Source organism: Trachypithecus francoisi, unplaced genomic scaffold (assembly GCF_009764315.1).
Source record: "Trachypithecus francoisi isolate TF-2019V2 unplaced genomic scaffold, Tfra_2.0 Lachesis_group10, whole genome shotgun sequence".
Classification (NCBI taxonomy): Eukaryota; Metazoa; Chordata; class Mammalia; order Primates; family Cercopithecidae; genus Trachypithecus; species Trachypithecus francoisi.
The window spans coordinates 39759004-39784621 of record NW_022681455.1 but is presented as its reverse complement, the minus strand read 5'-3'; the positions used below and the strand labels follow the sequence as shown (position 1 = coordinate 39784621).

The window sequence follows — 25618 nt, the reverse complement described above, 5'->3', positions numbered from 1 at the left end:
GCTAAGGCGCCTACACTACAGTAAGGCCAATGAGGTTGGCTTTTGGAAAGCTGTTAGTCATTGTGAGCCACCACTTGTTAACCTTTGATTTCACCAGTGATGAACAATATCAGGAGCTGCCTTTCAATTTACAGTAAGAAGATTTCTCTTTTCCTTCACTCTCTTCTTACTATAAAGAGACAGCTACCCTCTCAGATTTGGAAAAAGATGTGCTTGACTACTTTTGCACATGTGCTCTTGCTGGGTGGGAGGCCAAGGCTTGATGCAGGGGATTTTCTCATGGCAGGGGGCAGTACCACACTCTCAGTCGCACCAGGGTCATTGCCCAGCAGGACTTTTACCTGTTGCTCTTTAGGAAACAGGCTTTACTGATAATGCTGTGGGTTGCCTAGCTCACCCAGTTCTGCTAATCCAACCAGAGAAGAGATCCTGCTCTTTCAAGACAAGGAGGCCAGAATAGAGAGAAGAAGGCTCACAAAAGAGGATTAAAAAAAATCTTAGTTATTCACTTCTGTGTACTCATGGTTTTACTTTTTGTGGCTCAAAATATTTGGCATGAAGTCAAATAATCCAATTCTGGCCCTAGCCTGTGACTAACTCCCTATGTGACTTTGGATCAGACATATCACTTCTGAATCAGTTATTCCTTCTGAGAAAGGGGATGCTAATAACACCAAGTTTACAAGGTTGTTTTAAGGATGAAAAGAAACAATGTACTTTACAAGCGTCAGTGCCCTATTTGATGTAAGGGATGAAAAAATTAGAGATCTTTAATTTCTTTGCCACTTAAAAAAACATGCCCAGTGACCTCTGGTTCCAGACCAAGATACAGTAGACACATTTCTCTCTATTCCCCTTACTAAGTACAGCTGAATACTCTGGACGTCATATACAAAGAAACATGACTCTGAAAGTTGAAGAGAAGATAGCCTAGCTAGAGACCTCAGGACCCGAGAAGTGACAGAATGGTGAATCCCCTTGTTCTTTTCCCCTCATATATCTGCAAAAAGCGGGGACATGTAACCACTCTGCCCAGATTGGATGCTGGAGAAACCAGATACCCAGAAACACCAGTGGGCTCAGACAAAATCCTCAAGAAGAGTCTACTGTCTCTAGCAAGAGTGCCAGGGGACTGGCAGCCTAGCAAGACAAAAAACTTATAGATACTAGTTGCCTCACTCCATCCAGATACCATGGAAAAGCCCATGACTCCACCCCATGGGTTTTAAAGAGAAGAGGGCCCTAAGGGAAGTAAGGTTTCTATACTTCATTCAAACTGGTAAAATGTTAACACCAGTAGATCTCTATAGTGATGGAATAGTTCTGTATTTTGATGGCAGTGGTGATTGCTTAATTCTACACATGTGAGAAAATGGCATAGAACTATACGCATACATTGTACGAATGTCAATTTCCTGGTTTTGAAAAGGTACTACAGTTATGGAATATGTAACCACTGGGGCAAATGGGGTACAGAGAACCATTGTGTACTCTCTTTATGACTTTCTGTAAATTTATCATTATTTCAAAATAGAACATTGAGAAAATCCTCAGTTATAAAAATTTTAGTGACATTTGTTCTGTGATATTCTTCTATTCTGTAAATTAGGCAATCTCAGTTATTACACTGGAACTTCTCCCCCATGGGATTCAATAAAACTAATCCCATCTGAAAGTCACAAAAACACCAGTGACATTTTGTTTTTTTCTGAGTTTACAGGAAATATTGTTCGCCACTGAATTGTACAAAAACTCATTGCCTGTTCCACAGATCTGTTCAACTTCTGGCCACAATTGCACTTTGCCAGATGCGTTGTTTATAAACAGGAACCTGTACTTGGCTTTACTTGCTGCTATGCTGAATTTCCTGATAACATTACATTTCTGGCTTTTGTGACTTTACGATTATACTTAAATTTAAACTTTTAACTGTAACAATTTTAAAATTATATTTTCAGCTGAGAACATGGTCTTATGATTAAAAACAGGAACACTAACATCAGCTTAAAGCCATGTAATTATACAAGATGATGACCTTGACAAGCTCCATCAAGGACTTACCAAGGAAGGGGATAACATTGCCATTCTACCTACAGCTGGCGAATGTGAAGAAAACAGCCGTTGATGTAACAAGTATAGAATATATTAAAGATGCACATTTCAAACACAGATTTTATTACTGTAGGTAAAAAGTGAGCCTAAATCTGGGTCTCTCTTCTTAAGAATAATTGATCAAGAAATTGCATGATACTATCATGTTTGCAATAATAACTATGTTATTCATAATTTTTGATAAAATACCTATAGAATAAAAAAAGCATAAGAGTTGCATGAAGCTATTTAATTGTAAGAAGTAGGATTCCTTGACAGAGTATTGTACATGTGAGGGGTGAAAATTACTGGGTCAGCGGTAAAATAAAAAGCATTACTTGGATTAAAAAGTTAGTTGGGGGTTTCCTAAGATAATAAAAGAGACCAACCAGTGGATCGGAGATGCACTGACACGAGCAGTGTGATTCTTCAGCATGAAGAGACATCTCTTAAGCTGGTGCCCCCAGAGGCAGATCCTGAGGCTAGGATTCCAGGGCAAGTAATGTATTTGGGAGGTGAGTTCAGGAAGCACCTGCAGGGCAGTAGGGAAGTGAGAAAGCGAAGGAAAGGAAGCTAGGGTCTTTTAAAGAGCAGGTTGCCACTGTAAGCAACTGGGACTTATTTCCACTGGTACCCACTGGGAACTGTTAGGAATATGTCTCAGAGTTGTCCCGCCCAAGGGGCAAAGAAGCCGGGGTACTTGACCATCCCTGCCCATTATTGGTTGAGGGCAGCTTCTGGGATGTTCACATCATGGCACTTTGAGCCTCACCGGTGCGTGAATTAAACTTCATGGAGGCAAGGACTCCTCTTTACCTTTGTTCACTGTTGTGTCTCCGGCTCCTAGAATAGTGTCAGGTGTCTATTAAATGCTCCGAGTATTTGTTGAGGAAGAGAATTAGCAGATAGAGGATGATCCTTTAGCACCTGTCAGCCTTCCTTTTATTGCTTAAATGCACAGTGATGGGCTTTATTTCTTATAAAGCGAGTTTTATTTGTTTCCTTCCTGAGGTAGTTTTTGGATAGAGGCCTTTTCAATGACTAAAATCATGCTATATAGACACCTGCTCTTTTGTCTAGGCCAGTGGTTCTCAAAGTGTGGTCCATGACCCAGCAGCATCAACATTACCTGAGCACTTGTTAGACACGCACATTCTCAGGCCTCACCCATACCTATTGAATCAGAACTATCTGTAGTCTAAAACGCCCTTCAGGTGATTCTGATGCACACTAAAGTTTGAGATTCTCTCACCTAGGCATAAAGCTAGGTTGCGGGGTGATGCAGATAGTGACAGATGATACCGGTGGTATTTGTTGTTAGTATCTTTCTCAGAGATCCGAGATGTGCTCTAAACGACTTTACAATTCTGAAATTGGTATTTGTTTATTTATAATTTACCTCCCACTTATTTCTAAAATAAGTTAAAGCATCGTATCCTAAAGGCAGAACCAGCCTTCGTATACATGAGACCCATGTCATAACACAGGGCCCCATACTCAGAAGGGACCCCACTCTTGATTTAATGCAGTATAGTTGACATTCACAGGAATATTACAAGAGAAATCTGAAACTATTGAGACTAAGTTAGGTACTTAACAGATTATTTTCAGAAAGCTGAATGTTTTCTCTAAAGATATAATTGGGGGAGACTATATAACACACTGACTAAGAGCATGGACTTTGGAGCCATATAAGCACAGTTCAGATCCCAACTTTAATACTTATTAGCTGTGTGTCCTTGGGCAAGTTATTTCATCTTTCTCTGTCCTAGCTTTTTTTTTTTTTAAGGTGGAGTTTCACTCTGTCACCCAGGCTGGAGTACAGTGGCATGATCTTGGCTCACTGCAACCTCTGCCACCCAGGTTCAAGCAGTTCTTCTGCCTCAGTCTCCCAAGTAGCTGGGATTACAGGCATGCGCCACCCCACCCTGCTAATTTTGTATGTTTAGTAGAGACGGGGTTTTACCATGTTGGCCAGGCTAGTCTCGAACTCCTGACCTCAGGTGATCCACCTGCCTTAGCCTCCCAAAGTGCTGGGATTACAGGTGTGAGTCACTGTGCCTGGCCTGAACCAGCTTTTTATCTTTAAATGGGGAAAATGATACTTAATATCTACCTCATTTGCCATGATAATCCAATGAGCTGTACATGAAAATCACATGCCCCAGTAAATGTGATTGCTCAGTAAGTACATAGTGCATGCTCAATGAGTATTAGCTATCATCCATTTTTGGCTCCCCACCAACATTTTTATAGAAAGGATTTTCATCCCAATTCAGAATTTTACCAAGCTATGAATGTTTTTCTGTATGATTTTTTCCCCCTTAACTCTTTTTAGATTTGGTTTCTCCCGAGGCACCAAAAAGTTTGTAATTTTATATCAGATCTTTAATTCAGGACTTGAGGATACATTTACAAATAATCCAAAGATATTTCTAGTTATTATTTCTCACCTTGATAGCCTCCAAAAGAAAGATATATAAAGAACATAAATAGAAGGCAAGGTGTTCTGGAAAATCCTTCCTATACAGATGTGCAGTGATTGATTACAATTGGCAAGATTTTTACTGTAGTTATTTGACTTTATAATTGACTGGCAAAAGCAAAATCATACTGAAAATATGTTGTTTGAATGACTGGAGAAAATACAGCAGTAAATTTATCTCGTGCTTTATCGCTTGTAGATCTAAATATCTTCATTTAAAAGTTCCTTTACTTGGAGCAGAGCGCTTTTAGCAGAGTTTCTATCATTGTCAGTGAATTTGAGCCTTACTTTTATACTAGGTTATGTGTTTCTGGTCAGAATTTTTAGTGTAATTCTTGCTAAATAATAGGAACAAATTTACTTATTAATTGATAACACTAAGAATACATACTATTTTATATAAAGCTTTGCCAATGTAAGAGCACTTTCACATATATTATCTCATCTAATTTTTATAATGACCCTATGGGTTGATAAGTGTTATTATTCCCATTTTAGATGAAAAACAGGGCTCTGAGCATTTAATTGGTTTCTGCGGGGTTACCCAGTAATTAGGTTGTGGAGCTGAAACTACAATAGATCTTCCTTTCATAGTCTTTTGTTTCTTAAATTGCTTTATCACACCCAGCATTTATGTGTTTCATTCCATTTCATTGAAATCATCCTTGCTAAATTCACTAATAGGATGTTCATGTCACTGAATCAGTGGGCTTTGTTCAGTCTTCATCCCATTTTACCTTTCATCAGCAGTCAACAGTGTTAACTCTTTCCTTGTGGCCATGGCAAATAGGTAAAATTGAGATGATTGTTGTGTCCTGGTGGTGGGGGAGTGGATTTTGTCTTGGTGTCCGGGGGGTGGAAATCGGGGTAGGGTGAAGTTGGGAAATGAAAGGCAACTTTCCCTTTTACTGTTCACCTCGTGAGTTGTTTCTCCTATGCTCCAGATGTCCGAGCACTTTACCTTCTGCATCCCACTCCCATGCTATGTCAAAGTTTTGCGTGCACTAAATGACATTTCTTCCTTTTGTTCATAAAATTTCTTCATTCGGTGTAGCTGTTCTCAGAGGAAAATAATTAAATTAGATATATGAAACTTGATTCGACATTCATTCTGCTAATATTTACTGAGTGTCAGCTATATATCAAGCACTGCAAATAAGTCTAACTTTCTTAACGGAATTTGTGTTATTAACAGAAAGACCTGGCTGCCTTGGTGGCTCATGCCTACAATTCCACCACTTTGGGAGGCTGAGGTGGGAGGATCGCTTGAGCCTAGGAGTTCAAGACCAGCCTGGTGAAAAAGATTTTTGTTTACCAAAATTAGTCCAATTTCAGGCACAGCAATACACTGAAATGAAAGATATTAAGTTGTGTGAGAGACATAGTGGGCAAGCATCCAATATGTCATTGCCATACTTACAGTCCTCACAGCTTCTGATACGGAAAAATGTTTCACCGAGTTTCCAGTGGAACTATGTTGTGATTTGTGACACTGTCCTCTGCAGTCATGGCTGAAGGAATCTGAGTCAAGGGCAGCAATGCGAAGGCTGCCTGCTTATGGTATAGGATGTCAATCTGGGGACTAGAAGCATTGCCCAAATAGAAATGAGCTGGGGCCATCAGACCCTCATTCTTGGCGGTGTGAACTGGGAAAATCTGGACAAATCGGGCTATTGGCAGGAACAGAAGCTGAAAGGCATTTAGGTAGAGAGAATGAGAGTCTGGAAGGATCACTGTGGACAAGGAGATGACAGTTATGAGTCAGCAGAGGCTATACTAGAAAAAGGTAAACAAGGAGAAGGGTCCTAAGAGATCTGGAGGCCTGGAGGAAATTCCCGTTTCCACATGTCCTCATATTCTTACAATTACCTTCCTTCTTGTTGGTGTTTGTTCGTTATATCAGATGCATCTAATTAACTCAGGACCACATTTTATAAGTAGACTTGATCTATTTTGTGTATACCAAATCTATTGACCTGAGTAAAGATTGAGAAATTCCTTTTGAGTTCATATTGAATGTCCAAAAGCAAAATACTAGTTGTGTGAATGAAGTTTAATGATTGAATCAGAGGAGTTTATTGAGCCTCCTCTCTAGTGTGAAATGCAAAGCCAGTATTCTTCACTAGTGACTGCAGGTGAAGCACATGATGTTACTTCTCTGCTCAGAACCCTTCAGTGGCTCCACATTTCACTCAGGGAAAAGGCCAGTTCCTTATGGTGGCCTAGAAGGAACTCTGGCTTCCTAGGCCTGGGCCCTGTGCAGTCCATTTGTTTTAGTCCTCAGTGGTTACTGTCTTGAAATTCTTAACAATTTTATCTTTGAATGTGTGTTTTGTAAGTGAAGTTCCGTGAGACAACAAAGCATAAACCTGAACAGGCGAGATCTGTGGAGCAGCAGCACACACAAGTGGTGATGATCCAGCAGCAGTTTGTGCACAGGCAGGCTCAGGCACAGAGCAGCATCCACGCAATAGCATTTGGTCCACTGTATACACCTCAGAGCAGTCCAGGATACCATGGGGACTCCAGCGGGAGGCCATTCTGGAACCTGGACCCAGATTGGCGGTAGCAGCTGTGGCAGCATGAGCAGAAGCGGTATTGTGGCCATGCCAGAGCAGGGCTTCCCATGGGGGCTGGACCAGGACTTGCCTAGGAGGTGGCTGTCCCATAGGTACCAGAGCTAATCTCTTTGTCCTGAGTGTCTGAACAGAAACTTTTGGAGCTCAGGCAGCAAACTTGATCAGTAAATTTTTACAAAATTCAAGTGTGCATGTTAACATCGCAATAAAACCTATCAAGAGGTTGTTAGAATTCTTCAGAATTTAGAATTATCAGTCTTGAAAACTGCTGCAACTTTGTAAAGCAAATATCTACAGACTTAGAAATGAAAATTAAATGTAAAGCCTGGGTACGGTGGCTCACACCTCTAATCCCAGCACTTTGGGAGGCTGAATTTGCCAGATCACCTGAGCTCAGGAGTTCAAGACCAGCTTGGCCCTGTCTCTGGTAAAAAATACAAAAGTTAGCCAGGCGTGGTGGCACGTGCCTGTAGTTCCAGCTACTCTGGAGGCTGAGGCATGAGAATGGCTTGAACCAGGAGGCAGAGGTTGCAGTGAACTGAGATTGTGCCACTGCACTCCAGCCTGGGTGACAGAGCAAGACTCCATCTCAAAAAAAAAAAAAAAAAAATATGACAGTCAACAGGAAAGGATACCATTTTCATGTGAAACTTCAGATGAACCAAATATTAATAAGGAAGACAGTTTTGAAGTTAGTTTTTTTCTTGTAATAGTAGATACAGTGAGCGAATGCATAAGCAGGTGTTTTGAATTATGAACTTACCGTGAAACTTCTTTCAGTTTCTTGTTCAACCTCCACAAGTGACAGGAAATATCATAGGAAACATTAAAATACATTGTATATATTTACATTTAAAATAAAATTCAAACTTCCATGAAACTGATTTGCATGTAGGGTTAAATCTTTTTAGGAAAATTAGTTTGCAAGACTCATCAGCTTAACCATACTAAAACTTACATTTTGAAATAATTTACAGAAATTTACCTTAATGTTGTCACAGTTTATAAAATACTCTTAGCTCTAGTGATAATTGCATCAACTGAAAGATCTTTCTCCAAATTAAAAATTAGCAAAAATTATAGAAAGAATGAATAAGACCTATTTAATAGCACAACAGGGTAACTATAGTCAATAATAACTTAAGTATACATTTTTAAATAATTAAATGAGTGTAATTGGATTATTTGTAATACAAAGGATAAATGCTTGAGGGGATGGACACACACACTCCGTGATGCGATCATTATGCATTGCATCCCTGTATAGCCATATGTATCGCCTTAAATATTTATACCTACTATGGACCCACAAAAATTAAAAAGCTAAAAAATAAAAGTGAAAATCAGAAAAAATGATTTGTGAGCTTGCATGTATCAAAAATAATTGACTTTGCTTTCAATTATATCCATTGAAAATCAAGTTGCTAAAAATATAAATTTCAATGATCAAATAAATGAATATGTAGAAAAGTAAGCGAGGACATATGTGTGATCAATCAAGATATATTAATAAAGTATTATTGTTTTTATATTGTACAAAATTATAACATCAACATAGTATTTTTTTGCAATTTGGAAATTTATCCCTTACTCATTTATTACTATTCCTCTAATTATAAGTTATCCCTGTATTACAAATGCTAAAATGTTTTTAAGGGAAAAAGTTTTATATTTTGTGTACCTTTAACGGCACTTTTCCTCTACTCTTTCAACAATGGGTCCTGCATTTTCATTGTGCACTGGGCTCCGCAAGAGTTTAGCCAGCCCTGCCAAAAAGGCCTGCTTCCCTGATCCACTTCCCCCTTGTAAACAAAGGGGGGCCTTACCTTATAGTTTTGTTTTGTTTTTCTAATATTCTCCCTTTTACTTACTCTGCTTCAGCTTTTAACATTCCAGAAACCTCTAGCCTGAAGGCTTTTGCCCTGGCTGTTTTCTCTGTCTGGAATGCTCTTTCCCCACATACCCACATAGCTCACACTGTCACCTCTTTAAAGTCTTTGTTCAAATGATAGCTTCTTAGTGAGGCCCACTCTGACCAGGCTACTAAAAACCGCAGCCCATCCCTGCTCCAGCCACCATGGCATTCCTCACTCCCCTACCTGATGCCACATTTGTTTTTTTCATAGCACTTGTCATCTTCTAATATATAATTTACTTATGTACTACGTCTACTGTACATTACCTGTCTCCTCTGCTAGAATGTCAGCTTCACAGGTACAGGGATCTTTTTGTTTTCTCCACTAATGATTCCCAATCACATATAACAGTGCCAGTCCATAGTAAATACCCAGTAAATATGTGTGGAATGAAGCCTGAAACTATCAGTTAGACATGCAGCTGCTATGCAAGGCAAAATTATTCACATAACTGCAAGGTGTTTTTCCTTGTGCAATAGGCAAATTAGATTCTTGATTCCTGAAATTGTTTACAGCTACTCCTTTTGTATTTCCATTGATTTTAATTAATGAAAATTCCTGTTATAGAGCCATGCACTGAATGTGTGCTAATTAAATAGTGTTGTTCATGTAATTGTAGCATATTTAGAGCCATAAAAAGCTTTCAGAGTGCTAAAAACTTTGTTATAAAACCTAAAACAGTTGTAAAATAAGAAAACCCCAATGGCTGAATTCTTTATTTGCTTAAGAATATTTACTTCTTAGGAAACCCTATTTTGCCTCAATCTAAATGACAATAGAAGTACAGTATATTTTCACGTGGGAGTGTCTGCATTTTCACTCTGAGTTTGGGTGCCTAACCAATTGTGTCAGGAATTATTCTTATTCATAAATAAAATATTCTTCATCTATGGCTCTGTCAAGATTTAAATGTATATTTACTAACTTGTATTCACTCTCAAGCACTAGAATCTTTGGCAATCAATATTTCTTTTTCTTATGATTTAAGTTTTGTTTATTTTATCATAAGAACAGCACATTTTCTTCTTACTGAGACAAAAATCAAGATTAATGTTACAACTAGGAAGTATCCTTTTTAAATAAAATAACAAACTTCTTTTGTATGATACTTTAAAAAATGGAATTGCTTCTTTAATGGGAGAAATTGTGCTGAAAGCTGCTATGCTATCTTTATGTTTCTGGTAGGGGAATTTTTTCTATCAGTACATGAAAATCTGGATTTCCAAGGAAATCACAAGAATAATGTAACATTTAAGTAGCAAGTCAAAGTTATTTTCCAAATGTTGATATGTAAAAACTGAATTATCTTCTTGAAAAATAATTAGGATGAAAATCATGGCAATAATCTCATATCTATATTAGATGAAGTCATGCTGCAAAGATTTCCCAATTTCCATGTGATATCAATAATTATATGAGTAATATTATATGAATAAAAAAGTAAGGTGCTAAGGAGATATTAAGATAGATACTGAAAAGTCGTTGATTCTGTAGTTTCCAAATCTGTTTTATCCTTAATATGTCTATGAACTTCTTAGATCACATAGAAAAATGATCAGTCTAGGCTGGGCATGGTGACTCATGCCTGTAATCCCAGCACTTTGGGGGGCCGAGGCGGGTGGATCACCTGAGGGTAGGAGTTCGAGACCAGCCTGGCCAACACGAAGAAACCCCATCTCTACTAAAAATACAAAAAAAGATTAGATGAGTGTGGTGGTGCATGCCTGTGATCCCAGCTACTCAGGAGGCTGAGGCAGGAGGATCACTTGAACCTGGGAGACAGAGGTCACAGTGAGCGGAGATCATGCCACTGCACTCCAGCCTGGGCAACAGAGCAAGACTCTGTCTCAAAAAAAAAAAAAAGAAAAGAAAAGAAAAAGAAAAATGGTCAGTCTAATATTAGGCTTCAGATCTTTTTCAATGACAAGAGATGGAAACCCCCTGCAAAAGGGAATTTATTGGCTTACATAACTAGAAGTCTAGAAATGTGTTGACTTCAATCTCAGTTTCCTCCATGTGGCTGACAGCACCAACCTGATAGGCTTATGAACCAAGACCCTCAAGACAGGACATTGTCCTTTCTACTAGCTTCAGTAGAATTTCCACATGAGGATTCTGGAGCCACATCACCATCCCCAGACCAATCGCTGTCACTAGAGGCATGGAGCACTCTGATTACCTTGGCTTCCTCAACCTGATTGTCAGCCGCACCACTTGGAAATAGGGAGAGGTTTCGCCAAAGGACGGAAGCTGGTGATGCCAGAGAAGAGAGAGAAGAAAACAAACTGGGCAGATAAACTTCCACTTTGGGTTAATAGGAAAAGTAAACAAACCCAAATCAATTAGAAGATACCTAGAAGATATTTCAGGGTTGAGGACTTTTAGAGATGACTATAGAAAATGAAAAAAACCAGGGCTTGTTCTCATTTGGCTGTACCTGTGACATCTAACAATTGTTTTTTTTCTAATTCTGCCATCTGTCTAACAATAGGAGGTTTACAGATGTCTATACATTTTGGGTTGATTGTAGTTCTACTAGATTTAGAAAAGAGCTACGTGCACTAAGTTCCTACTATGTTTCAGGCTGTAAATACCTTGACGTGTGTGTATGTGTCCAGTATTTACACTGGACACACACACACAAACTTCGAGATACACACACATACACAGTATCTCAAAGTATTTACAGCCTGACATGTAGTAGGAACCTACTACATATTAGCTCTTTTATAATATACATATTTATATATTATATACTGTATACACACACACACACACACACACACACACATTCTAGTTGAATCCGTGAGGTATAGATTCATCTGTGAAGAAAAACTTAAGACAATAGTAACTAAAGTCATAAGCACTTACTATTTCACATACAAGAAACCTGTGGGTAGGCAGTCCAAGGCTCTATTGGCAGCTTCCTGGTCACTAAGGACTCAAGCTCCTTCTGCCTTGCTATTGCACCATCTTTATCAATCACATCACCTCGTGGTACAGGATGGCCGCTTAAACTCCAGCTCAATTATGCACCTTCTAGGCAACAGGAAGGAAAAAGTAGAAGAAGTTTGGAGCCCCTCATTTTTAAAGAGAATGTTCAGTACTATTATTTTTAAATTTTAGATTTCAGGGTTACATGTGCAGGTGTATAACATGGATATATTACGTGGGTCTGAGGTTTGGGCTTCTAATAATCCCATTGCCCAAGTAGTGAACATAGTACCCAACAGACAGATTTTCAACTCTTGTCCCCCTTCCTCCATCCTCCCCTCCCCTCTCCCTTTTTGGAATCCCCAGTGTTTATTGTTCCCATCTTTGTGTCTTTGTGTACCCAATGCCTAGCTCCCAGTTATATGTGAGAACATGTGGCATTTGATTTTCTGTTTCTGTGTTAACTCACTTAGGATAATGCTGCTGCAAAGGACATGATTTCATTCTTTTTTATGACTGTGTGGTATTCCATGGTGTATATATACCACATTTTCTTTATCCAGTCCACCGTTGATGGGCACTTGTGTTGATTTCATGTCTTTGCTATTGTGAATAGTGTTGTGATGAGCATACGACTGTGGGTGTCTTTTTGGTAGAATGATTTGTTTTCTTTTGAGTATATACCCAGTATTGGGTTTTCTGGGTCTAAAGGTCATTCTATTTTTAGTTCTTTGAGAAATCTCTAAATTGCTTTCCACAAGGGCTGAACTAATTTGCATTCCCATGAACAGTGTGGAATGATTCCCTTTTCTCTGCAACCTTGACAACATTTGTTATTTTCTGACTTTTTAATAATAGCAATTCTGACTGGTGTGAGATGGTATCCTATTGTAGTTTTGGTTTGCATCACTCTGATGATTAGTAATGTTGAGCATTTTTCATGTTTGTTGACCATTTGTATATCTTCTTTTGAGAAGTGTTTGTTCTTTGTCTACTTTTCAATGCGGTTGTTTGTGTTTTTCCTACTGATTTGTTTAAGTTCCGTATAGATTCTGGATATTAGTCCTTTGTCAGATGCATAGTTTACAAATATTTTCTTCCACTCTGTAGGTTGTCTGTTTGCCCTGTTGATAGCTTCTTTTGCTATGCAGAAGCTCCTTAGTTCAATTGTCAATTTTTGTTTTTGTTGCATTTGCTCTTGAGTACTTAAGTTATAAATTCCTTGCCTAAGCCAATGTCTAGAAGGGTATTCCTAGGTTTTCTTTTAGAAATTTTATCGTTTGAGGCCTTTCATTTAAGTCTTTAGTCTAATGAGTTAATTTTTGTATATGGTGAGAGGTAGGGGTCCAGTTTCATTCTTTTTCATATGGTTAGCCAGTTTTCCTAGCACCATTTATTCAATAGGGTATCCTTTCCCCATTGTTTATTTTTGTTAACTTTGCCAAAAATCAGTTGGTTGTAGGTGTGCAGCTTTATTTCAGGGGTCTCTGTTATGTTCCATTGGCCTATGTGTCTGTTTTTATACCAGTACTATGCTTTTTTGATTAATGTAGCCTTGTAATATAGTTTGAAGTTGGGTCAGGTGATACCTCTGGCTTTATTCTTTTTGCTTAGGATTGATTCTTTGAGCTTTTTTTTGGGTTCCATATGAATTTTAGGATAGTTTTTTTCTAATTCTGTGAAAAAAGATGTTGGTAATTTGATAGGAAAAGTGATGAATTATTCAGTTGCTTTGGGTAGTATGGACGTTTTAGTAATATTGATTCTTCTAATCCATGAACATAGAATACTTTTCCATTTGTTTGTGTCACCTATGATTTCTTTCAGCAGTGTCTTGTCATTCTTCTTGTAGAGATCTTCACCTCCTTGACTAAATCTAGTCCTAGGTATTTTTTTGGTATGTGTGGCTATTATAAATGGGATTGCATTCTTGATTTGGTTTTCAGCTTGAATGTTATTGGTGTATAGAAATGATAGTGATTTTTGTATATTGATTTATGTATCCCGAGACTTTGCTGAAGTCATTTATCAGGCCTAGGAGACTTTCCGCGAATCCTTAAGGTTTTCTAGGTATAGAAACATATCATCAGTGAAGAAATCATTTAACTTCTTCTTTTTGTATTTGGACGCCTTTTATTTCTTTCTCTTGCCTGACTGTTCTGGGAAGGACTTCCAGTCCTATGTTGAGTAGGAGTGGTGAGAGTGGACATCCTTGCCTTGTTGCAGTTCTTAAGGGGAATGCTTCCAGCTTTTGCCCATTCAGTATGATGTTGGCTGTGGATTTGTCATAGATGGCTTTTATTATTTCGAGGTATTTTGTTGATGCCTCATTTGTTGAGGGTTTTTACCACAAAGGGATGTTGGATTTTATTGAATGCTTTTTCATATCTATTGAGATGATCATATGGTTTTTGTTTTTAATTCTACTTTGTGAATCACATTTATTGATTTGTGTATGTTGAATCATCTTTGCATCCCAGGAATAAGATCCAACTGATCATGGTGAATTAACTTTTTGATGTACTGCTGGATTTGGTTTGCTGGTATTTTCTTGAGGATTTTTGCGTGTATGTTCTTCAGGGATATTGGCTAATAGTTTTCTTTTTTGTTGTGTCTTTGCCAGATTTTGGTATCAGGATGATACTGGTTTCACAGAATGAGTTAGGAAGGAGTCCTTCGTCCTCAATTTTTTGGAATAGTTTTAGTAGAAATGGTACCAACTCTTCTTTGTACATCTGGTAGAATTCTGCTATAAATCCTTCTGGATCAGGACTCTTTTTGGTTGGTAATTTTTTTATTACTGATTCCATTTTGGAACTCATTATTGGTCTTTTCAAGATTTCTGTTTCTTCCTGTTTCAGTCTTGGGAGATTGTGTGTTTCTAGGATTTATCTGTTTTCTCTAGATTTTCTAGTTTATGTGTATAGAGATGTTCATAGTAGTGCCTGAGGACCCTTTTAAAGATAATTGTTGACAGTTACACACATCACATAGAGCTCATTAGCCATAACTTAGTCACATGGCTATACCAAGCTGTAAGTGAGTCAAGGAAATGTAATTCTGTTAGTTGAGTGACAGTGTACCCGATTAAAATCTGGGGTTTGGTTACTAGAGAATGAGAGAATAACTATTGGGAGGCAGCCAGGCATCTCCCCCTCATGCTTTATCTCCTAAGATATGCATCAAGCATTAGTTATTGAGCTGGAAGACCTTGTGACTTGAGTTAGGAAAGTCTTAATGTCTCTGGATTCTATGGGGCCCTTAACAGCACTCTTCCTTTCCTTGTTTAAGGCCTCAGTCAGATGAGCTAAAAAAAAGTGGCTCCTGGAGGATATTCTCATAGTACCAGCTTCCCAGAAGCATATGCGTACATTGATCTGGGCAGCACAGCTATATGCCAATTCCATGTGTGACCACTACTGACTCATATACCCTTTCATTACCACCTAAGTGAATCCATTCTTCCCTAAGGAAATTGATAGATGAGAGTTGTTTATGATAGTTATATTTTTGATGCTGAGAGGCTACTTCATTTCTATCCTAACTAGCAGGTGCATTGTTATATGACTTTTAAAAGTGAAGCTTTGTATATTAAGTGTAGTATACTCTTCTCTAATGAAAAAAAATATGGAGGATAACTCTTCTGTTTCATCTATGTATTGCAAATCCTTTAAGGACCAGTGAGAGTATAATAGGATTGTATATTAATTAGCCATGAGTAAATTTATTAAAGTATAGGTATGGTAAAAATGTTTCTCCTTAGAAATTACTTGACAAAATAAGTAATGAATGGAGGTTCAGAAATATCTCAATGATATAACCATCATTCTATCACAGTTTTAGCTTATTGAGAAAGTACTTGGCAACTTAACCTGATGTTATCAACCTGAGATTAGAAGTACCAGCAACAAGTGAGTGCAAAGCTTCCACAATGTAATTCTTCCTGTGCATGATTCTGAATATCTACTATAATGACCTCAAACAAAACCAGACTGCACAGTGTCTCCATGTGACCATCATGTTATGAAAAGAATGGCAATATTTACTTTGGGGAAAGTTAGGTGATTGTTTAAAAGTGAGCACAGAAAAGCTGATTTTCTTTAGTTTTAAGTTTGAACTTTTGTTAGTTTTTTTGCTCTACCAAAGTATTGGAAGATAGAAGTGAGAAGAATCAGGGCAGGGGAGACAGGTTTATCTGCAATTTCTTTATTGACTAGGTTGAGGTGTTCTGAGGACAGTGATTTACGTTTTTTCTCTACACACTGAAGAGTTATTTCCTGAATGCTATGTTTTTGCTTTTGTTTTGAGACGGAGTCTCACTCTGTTGTCAGGCTGGAGTGCAGTGGCGAGATCTTGGCTCACTGCAACCTCCACCTCCCAGGCTCAAGTGAAGAAATCTATGTTTTTATCTGGAGTAGTATCTTCCAAATGTTTTCCCTTGTATTATTAATGAACACATGTAAGTCTTGGTTTGTTCCTTTTGGTTTGTTTTTGTTTTTTAATAGAAATGTATCCTGTATTCTGTTAAATTGGCCACGGTGTTACATGGTGACTGTAAGAAGTGAGAATTCATATTGTATTTTCTATCTCAGTCCTACAGGAACTGGATCAACCCAGCAAGTCTGCAGTTCCCAAGGTCTTCAGGATGAGGCACCAGTGCAGTTATATAGTATTTTTCCCCCAAAGTGGCATGTTTTAAACTGACAGATTTTCAGTGTTCCATTTGATGCTAATATTTTCTTCTAACAATAGCTTTTCTCTTAATGATGCATTTTACTTACGTAAACATTTTTTTCTCATAAAATCTTAGCCATTTTGCTTTTTATTAATGGAATCACCACCAAGCAATCTTTATAAGATTGTCATTTATATGGCTACATTAAATCACACAGTTCTGTTTTCATACATAGAAATTCTAATAATATAAAAATTATGTAGCCAAAAACATTGAAACTTTTATACATGAAAAGCTTGAGTCACAGAAACCTAGGGTTGAAAGGAACTTCAAGTTCTTTAGCCTTCCCCTAAGAACTATAACTTACGAAAGTGAGCAGAAGTTTTTATATATTCACTTGCCCTTAGGCTCTTACTTTAACTCCACGCTGAGCACTTTCGACACTGACTTTTTTTGAGAAAGGTTACCATAAGGGAGCTTTTCCCTTTCTGCTCCCTCAAATGCATCTGTCTTTTTTCTTAGCCTCTCTTCCTTTCCTCTTCTCTCAGAAATATTTCTCTTTACTATCCTTACTACTTGGAGCTTTGTTTCCAGCTAAGTTTGCTTCTTTCAGAAGTTTATCTCCTAATTCAGTTCCAACCAGGGTTGCCAGATTTAGGAAATGAAAAATATAGGACACCCAGTTAAATGTGAATTTCAGACAAATGGTGAACACATTTTTAGTATAGATATGTCCCAAATGTGGCATGGGTCATACCCATAAAATTATTCATTGTTTCTCTGAAATTCAAATTGAACTGTATTTTATTGGACAACCCTATGTAAAACCCTTATCCCTGCGACCTTGTCTGTAAATTTCCTTTGCTGAAGTTCGCATCTGCATCAGTGGACTGAACTACGCAGAGGACCCTCTTCTGTGACTTCATTTTCCTCTGCCTGCAGCCATTTCCATCTGAATCCTGTTCTGTTCTCCCCTTGCTGGTTTCTCAGCTTCCCTGCAGTCCCCCATCGGCCTCTCTTCTTGAACTTTCTCCTGTTGGTGGCACAACAGTGTTTATTATGCTTGACACTCCTAGGTTACTTTGAGTCCTCCTTTATTCTTGTCCTAGCCAATAACAAGTCCTGTTCATTTTTCTTCCACAGGGAATCGTTCCCTCCTTCCCTCCTCGTCTTTGCCTCCCCTTCCCCTTCTCCCTACTGTCTGTCCCTGCTTGTCTGTTCCCTGCACTGCCCTCATTCAGGTTTCTGCCCACCCGCTTGCCCACCCAGCCTCCTGCTCTAGACGCTCCCTGTCCAGGCCATCTTGCACTGACTGGTTAATCATTCAGAAATATTGTACCAATTCTACTCATTCCCTTCTTCGTGACTTACTATTGTCTGCAGAATGAAGTACAAATTCCTTATTCGAGGCCTCACATGCAGGAACTTTCCAAATTGTCCTCTTCCTATTTCCCTGGTGCCATTGACATCATTACTTTGCATCAGTGCTTATCACCCTTTCAGATGCTCTCACTCTTTCATTGTAATATATTATTGAAAACTCCCTTCGGGAACTTTTAAATTATGTAATCATTTGGCATACAGATAAAAGGAAGCATTATTTTAGTTTATATTGCTGTATTAGTAAATGTTACATTCTATAGTTTATCCTAATAAAATTTAATAATATTCACATTATATAAATAGCAAGAAATGTTTTGACTTTTTCCTATTTAACAAATGACACACACTTTCTTATATTTTGAATTAATTAGGTAATTTAAAATGTGATTTTTAAATAAAATTTAAAATGGCAGCTTCTATTATGTTTGGCTTCATAACGAAATGTATACTGAAATGTACATTATTGTTAACCTATACTGACTGGGTGTGATGGTTCACACCTGAAGTTTTTAATCCCGGCGCTTTTGGAGGCTGAGGTGGAAAGACTGTTTGAGCCCAGGAGTTCAAGACCAGCCTGGGCAACGTAGCAAGACACAGTCTCTACAAAAATTTAAAAAATTAGCTGAGCATGGAGGTGTGTGCCTGTGGGTCCAGTTACTTGGGAGGCTGAGTGGGGAGGATCCCTTGAGTCCAGGAGGTCAAGGCTGCAGTGATGCTGTGAGCCGTGTTTATGCCACTGCACTAGCCTGGGTGACAAGGTGAGAACCTGTTCCTCCAAAAAAAAGAAAAACAAAAAACAAAATAAATTATATGACAGCAGAATTCATGACTGACCTGATGTTTGTTAATTCTTGCATTTTGCATTTTTATTTATTATTATTATTACTACTATTTTTTGAGAAAGGTTCTTACTCTATTACCCAGGCTGGAGTGCAGTGGTGTGACCAAGGCTTATTGCAGCCTCAGCCTCTCCAGGCTCAGGCGATCCTCCCACATCAGCCTTCTAAGAAGATGGGACCACAGGTGTGCACCATCACACTCAGCTCATTTTCGTATTTGTTGTAGAGATAGAGTTTCGCTATGTTGCCCAGGCTTGCCTGGAATTCCTGGGCTCAAGCAATTTGGCCTCCCAAAGTGCTGGGATTTCAGGCATGAGCCACCGTACCCAGCTGCATTTTGCATTTTTAAATCAAATCTCAAATCAACTAATAGATTTTCATATTTGCTATATTTCTTTTCTCTTCTTTTCTTTTCTTTCCTTGTCTTTTCTTTTTTTTAGAGACAGCATCTCACACTGTCACCAGGCTGGAGTGCAGTGATGTAATCATAGTTCACTGCAGCCTCGAACTCCTGGGCTCAAGTGATCCTCCCACTTCAGCTTCCCGAACAACTGGGACTACAAATAAAAAATTATCCAGATGTGGTGGTACACACTGGGCTAATTTTTTATTTTTCACAGAGATGGAGTCTCACTATGCTACCCAGGCTGGATTTACATTATGTTTCTAAGTGTTGAGCTAAGAAAGTGGATTGCAGGTTGCTATTTCTAAGCATTTTCTACAGTGAACATCCTTCAGACTTAGATCATCTTTATTCACAATAAATAAAAAGCCAGATTGTATACAGTTCTCCACTTCCCCCTCATGACTCTCCATTTGTTTTTATTGCACAAGCCCAAGGCTCTGGGGAATATGTCTCAGAGGTGTACCTTACCACACTTCTGTTTATGGGTTTGGCTTGGTTACAAAATACTGTGGCAGCTTCTTGGGAAATCTGAGAAAGGATAGTACTCGTTCCTGTAGTACTTCTTTCCTCATTCTTTTCTCCTGGGCCATAGTATATTGAATAAACAACGAGTTCCTGGTTAATATCTATCAAAATGAAAACAGGGTTATATTCATGTGAACCTCTATCTCGGTGCATTTATCCTCACAACTGGTATTGATTAATATGATGTAATTACATTCATTACAGTGATACATATTTGGCAAATGTAAGATGTTTAGCCATCAGGTGGTTCCCAGTAGAGTGAAGTGCTTGAGTGGGATCTCTTCATTTGCCCTGCCATGAAGAGATCTCCTGTCTTACCTTCTCCATCTGTTGTCTGTCCTGGTAGACTGACCTGTGTGGGCTCAGTAACCTGCTTCCTGCCCTCTGGCTTCCCAGTGGGGTCAGCCAATGGAAAACCCCAGCAGGAGATCAGAGGGGAGGACAGTGAACTCAAAATATGTTTTCCCCTTGCATTCTCCCCTGCAAGGTCACCCTGGATTGGCAGTTTCTCCAGACTGAAAATCAGTTCCTTCTCAAGACCACCTATTCTGTAGAACTTTCTCACTCCTTTTGGATTCCAGTAACCTTTCAGGCCTATGGGGATTAACAAATCTACTACTGCTAGCCACAGATTTCAGCACTATTCTTTGTGGTTCCCCTGTATACACACACACGTCTTTGTCACAAGACCCTCTAAGAATGGAGTATGCCATCTATTTCCTATTGGGGTCCTTGTTGATATAGTGCTTTACGTGGAGTAATTAAATAATCCTGTCGACTAGAAAAGTACCCTCCTTCTATGGAAAAGGAAAGTGCAGCACAGCTACCCTCAATGACCTGCAAAGGTCACATGGCTAACATGTGATAAAGCCAGGATCTGAACCCAGAAAGTCTGGCTGCAGTCTACATGATTTTAACCTAAGTATGATAATATGTATAATACAGTTACTACATTGTTGCTTTAGGAACATTTACACTAACAAAATATATGAAAATTAATCATGTTGATGACAGATAAGGTTGGTCACCCAAATTATCATTCTTCCCCACCTAGTCTTTTCATCTGCATACTTCAAAAGATGCTGATTTTTTTTTCCCCTTTTACCCAGGAAAGAATGAAAGAATGATATTCTTTGATGTTAAGGAATAAGAAGTTCAAATTTTGCTTATTACTTTCAGCCCTTTTAGAGAACAATTCTTTGCCAACAACTAAGTATTCTCTTTAAAATATGAACTCTCAAAGACTCAAATTTAGCTTCTTTCTTTTCTTAAGAGCCTGATGTTGGGTGTTAGTATTCATTTCTCAGAATGACCTAGTTTCTACATAATTTTGGTCCTGTCCATTCGTAACCAGAACTGACATAGTCGTCATTTTGTTGTCTGCTTTGTGTTGGGGGGACATGTCTTCTTCTGCCCTGCCCCCTACTTTCACCACTCATTATTCATTGTTCATTGTCTTCCATATTCATCTATGGTGTAACCGGTCACATTTTCCATCCTCTTGGGCTTGTGTTGTGGTGCTGCTATTGAATGCAGCTGCAGTGTGTTGATTCTGGACTCTAGGTATCCTGGGTTGCGACAGAATACTGCTTCTAGATGACTTATTTGGCAGTTGAAATTTCTTCCAACACAGCAGCCTCCTAAAGTGTAGCTTCATTTCTTCATGCTAAAATACTGAAAATAAAAAACCAGCCCTGTTCTTTATTTTGGGATCTTTGAATCATTAAAATGTCATAGAACGGTAGCCTATAATTATACTGGTCTCAGGTATACGCTAACTTTAAAAATGCAGTTGGTTTCTAGGAGCTCAAAGAAGAAAAAAACATGCATTAATGATTCAGGTGTTCTTATTGTTAAAAAGAGTACAATTGAATGAGTGGTTGTTTATGCTTTGGGTCTTGGGTGGTTATTCTATAGTGAAGGTCCTGGTTTTGACAAATTTGTTTGCAGTCATTTTTTCTAACGTGGGGGGTTAGGTTATGAGAGAAAGCCAGGGTTTCTTTGTAGTTCACTGTGCTTACCTGGAATCCCATTTGATATTACCATGGGCTAAAACTCTAAAACTGCCAAACTAGGGAATTTGGCCAGAAAATCAAATCTGTGAACATAAGCAATCATTTATATTTTCTCAAAGTACTTACCTTGGTGTTGTATTTAAGACTTATTCTGAAATAAACTGTAGCTTTAAGACTAAAGAGAAAGCTGCTTATTAAAAAGTTTCCATTTTGCCATGTGATTGGTATAATTAGCATCTTTTCCATCAAATGTTTTTGCATAGAGAAAGTATATTTTAAGTGTATTTTCAAAGGTTTGTTAAAATAAAAGGGGCAATTCTGGTTGCATCTATTTTTCAAGACAAATTGCTGAAAAAAGACCAATGTGGTAGTGCCTTTTGTTTAAAAAAGTTAGCATTTTACGTACATTTGAAATCCAGACAGATTTATTAAGCTAAACACCTTATAAAATACAATTTATTCAATTGTCCTGGCAAAGACTTAAGAAGAAGATGTAATGTTGAGCTATTTTGTTTATTTTCATCAAAAGGCTCTTTCATCTGCCATCCAAATAAGAAGATATATTTACGTACAGAGATGGATTAAAATCCAGCCCTCATTATGAAAGAATAAAATTTCAAAAAAGTCATTAAACATCAATCAAAACAAAAGTAGATTTATGCAGCAGATTTTCGCATTGTATTCATTAAAAACTTCAGTATCTGTGAGTTTAATTTGCTGCAAAGGAAAAGTAAATAAAGAGATTGTCCAAACAGAGGAGAAAATAGGCGTAGAAGTTTTTCTAAAGAGTTAGAAAGTTGGAAGAGCTATGACATTCAACCATCAGTTCTGTCTGTTGGCAACTACTGTGCCCCTTGTGGGGTTGGACCCATGGTCAAGAAACACCATTTAAACCTTCCCTTTCTTTTCCTGTCATATACTCAGCAAAATTTCTCTCTGGTTAAACTCGATCATCCACCTACTCTATCTCTATGGCTGGGCTGCTGAATATTGCTGGAGTAAAATATTAACTGAGATGATTGAACTCACTATAGACTCACGCCTGAATATTTCAAATGGACACTCAGTGCAGCCTAACAGTCCTAATATACTTCTCTGGTATGTTCACCTTCTTACTCTCAGAGATGACTGTTTCCCAATTTGATTCTTCTCAAACTTCCTACATTCCCTTCCCTTGCTCTCACTTTCAGCTTCCTCATACTTCGCTGAGTAAATAGGCCCAACCAATCAAGTACACCCTCATTCTCCCACATCATATCTGCCAGCCTGCATCTTCACCTAATTCCTTGGCCTCCCTCCTGTTACTGTAGTCAGGGCTCTAATGTCCTTGCCAAAGGCCAGTCCTCCATGTGCTTCCTGAGGCCTTGTTGTCTTGCCATCTCAAATATACTGCACTTGCAGTTTTCTTCTTTTCACAGCATCACTGAGTTTTCCAACTCTATGAGATCATTCTCATCAGTACATTCTAGTATCTGCTCTCTTAAAATAAAACAATGACCTTCATTTACTCACATCCCTTCTAGCTATTTCTCATTTCTGTGCTCCTCTTTTCCACAAAAACTACCTGAAAAGAGTTGTCTGTCCTCTTGCCTATACTTCACTTCTCATTTATTTCTGGACCCTCTCCAACTAGGCTTCTGTCTTCTCTGCCCTTCTGAGACTGCTCTTGCTTGTTAGGGTCATTAGTGATGTTCATGTTGCCTAAAACCATGGTCATGTGCCCATTCTTGTCCTACTTGATCTTTAAGCAGCATTTGATAGGGCTAAATTTCTTCCTCCTCCTCTTTAAAATACTTGTTTACTCTTAATTTTCTTTCTTTTTTTTTTTTTTTTTTCGAAACGGAGTTTCGCTCTTTTTTTTTTTTTTTTTTTTTTTTTTTTTTTTTTTCTGAGACGGAGTCTCGCTCTGTCACCCAGGCTGGAGTGCAGTGGCCGGATCTCAGCTCACTGCAAGCTCTGCCTCCCGGGTTTACGCCATTCTCCTGCCTCAGCCTCCCGAGTAGCTGGGACTACAGGCGCCCGCCACCTCGCCCGGCTAGTTTTTTGTATTTTTTTAGTAGAGACGGGGTTTCACCATGTTAGCCATACCCAGGCTGTAGTGAAGTGGTTCAATCTTGGCTCACTGCATCCTCTGTCCCCCAGGTTCAAGTGATTCTCCTGCCTTAGCCTCTGGAGTAGCTGGGGTTACAGGTACCTGCCACCACACCCAGCTACAATTTTTGTGTGTGTGTGGTTTTTTTTTTTTTTTTTTTTTTTTTGAGATGAAGTTTTGCTCTTGTTGCCCAGGCTGGAGTGCAATGGTACAATCTCGGCTCAGTGCAACCTCCGCCTCCCGGGTTCAAGCGATTCTCTTGCCTCAGCCTCCTGAGTGGCTGGGATTACAGGCATGTGTCACCATGCCAAGCTAATTTTGTATTTTTAGTAGAGATAGGGTTTCTCCATATTGCTCAGGCTGGACTCGAACTCCCAACCTCAGGTGATCGCCTGCCTTGGCCTCCCAAAATGCTAGGATTACAGGTAATTTTTGTATTTTTAGTAGAGATGGAGTTTCTCCATGTTGGTCAGGCTGGTCTTGAACTCCTGACTTCAGTCAAACCACCCGCCTCAGCCTACCAAAGTGCTAGGATTATAGGCGTGAGCCACTGTGCCTGGCCTACTCTTAATTTTCATAACATCACATTGTGGTGGCTATGGAGGTGTCCTCATGTCTCCCTACGTGAGTACCTGCTATAGGGCAAGAGCTGACTAGCAGCCTTCAGCTACCATACCCCTAGATTGAACACAGTGGAAACACAATCCAGGCTTCCTTGGAGTGTTCCCAGTCAATAACTGAGCATAATGGGGATACTAGAATTGGAACATGCTTTCATTACATGAGAATCTTCTAACTGGCAATGTTGAATCTAAACTCCCCTTTGACTAGGTCAAGTCTTTCTTAGAACTGAGCTCTTCCTATCTAATCCTTCTATCCCTGTCTCCTTTTACAGATGTCAGATCTACACCAGGTCTGAACCTCTTATCACCTAATCCTGCTTCCTCCTCTTTTATATCTCTCTTGTACATCTAATTCCATCTTGGTGTCAGATTTCCAGAGGATGACCCAAACGGATACACACTATCCTATTCCCTTACCCACTGTTCTTCTGTCTTCTTTCCCTATTCCTTCTCTCCTTCATGAGCCCTTAACACTGATGGCTCCATCCTTGGACCAAGTCTTCTCTTCTTGATCTCTTTGTGATCTCATTCAGTTCCATGACTTTGAATATAATCTTTATGTAATTGACTCTCAAAGCTGTATCTCTAGCTCTGATCTCTCCCCAGAACTCCAGACATCTGTATCTAGTCACATTCTTCACATCTCCACTTGGGTATTTATGAACATCTCAAAGCTGATATATTTTAAGGAACTCTTGATCCTCTTTATCCAAATCTGTCCTCCCTCAGTTGTCCTTTTCTTAGTAAATGGCTCCAGTCATTCTGATTTGCTCTCTTTTCCTCATCTCCCTTCAGCAGGTCCTGTCAATTGAACTCTAAAGTATCTTCCGAATCAATCAATTTGTCTCCATTTTCGTTCCTGCCACCCTAATCAGTTTTGCAGCAATCCTCTAACCCTTCACTCTCTTGGCCACTTATAGTCCATTCACCATTCACTAGCCAAAATGAGCTTTTAAAAATGCAGATCATATCCAATCATCCCCCTGTTTAAAGTGCTTTATAAAGGCTCTGTCAAACTTTGCATAAAACTCAGACCCTACCTTGTTTGTAAAACC

At 38.8% G+C, this 25618-nt stretch overlaps 1 protein-coding gene across 2 annotated transcripts in view; it reads left to right on the top strand.

Annotated features, from left to right (window-relative positions):
* Positions 1-25618, top strand: part of KIF6 (kinesin family member 6) — a 382690-nt gene that overhangs the window by 17888 nt on the left and 339184 nt on the right. The window contains exon 4 of one of the 2 annotated variants that reach the window (XM_033217052.1): positions 16598-18475. The exons of the other annotated variant lie outside the window; for it this stretch is intronic. Coding sequence (XP_033072943.1) covers positions 16598-16709 — 112 coding nt within the window. The 3' untranslated portion in view covers positions 16710-18475. Of the gene's footprint in view, positions 1-16597; positions 18476-25618 lie in introns of those variants that run through there. 2 annotated transcript variants of the gene reach the window in all.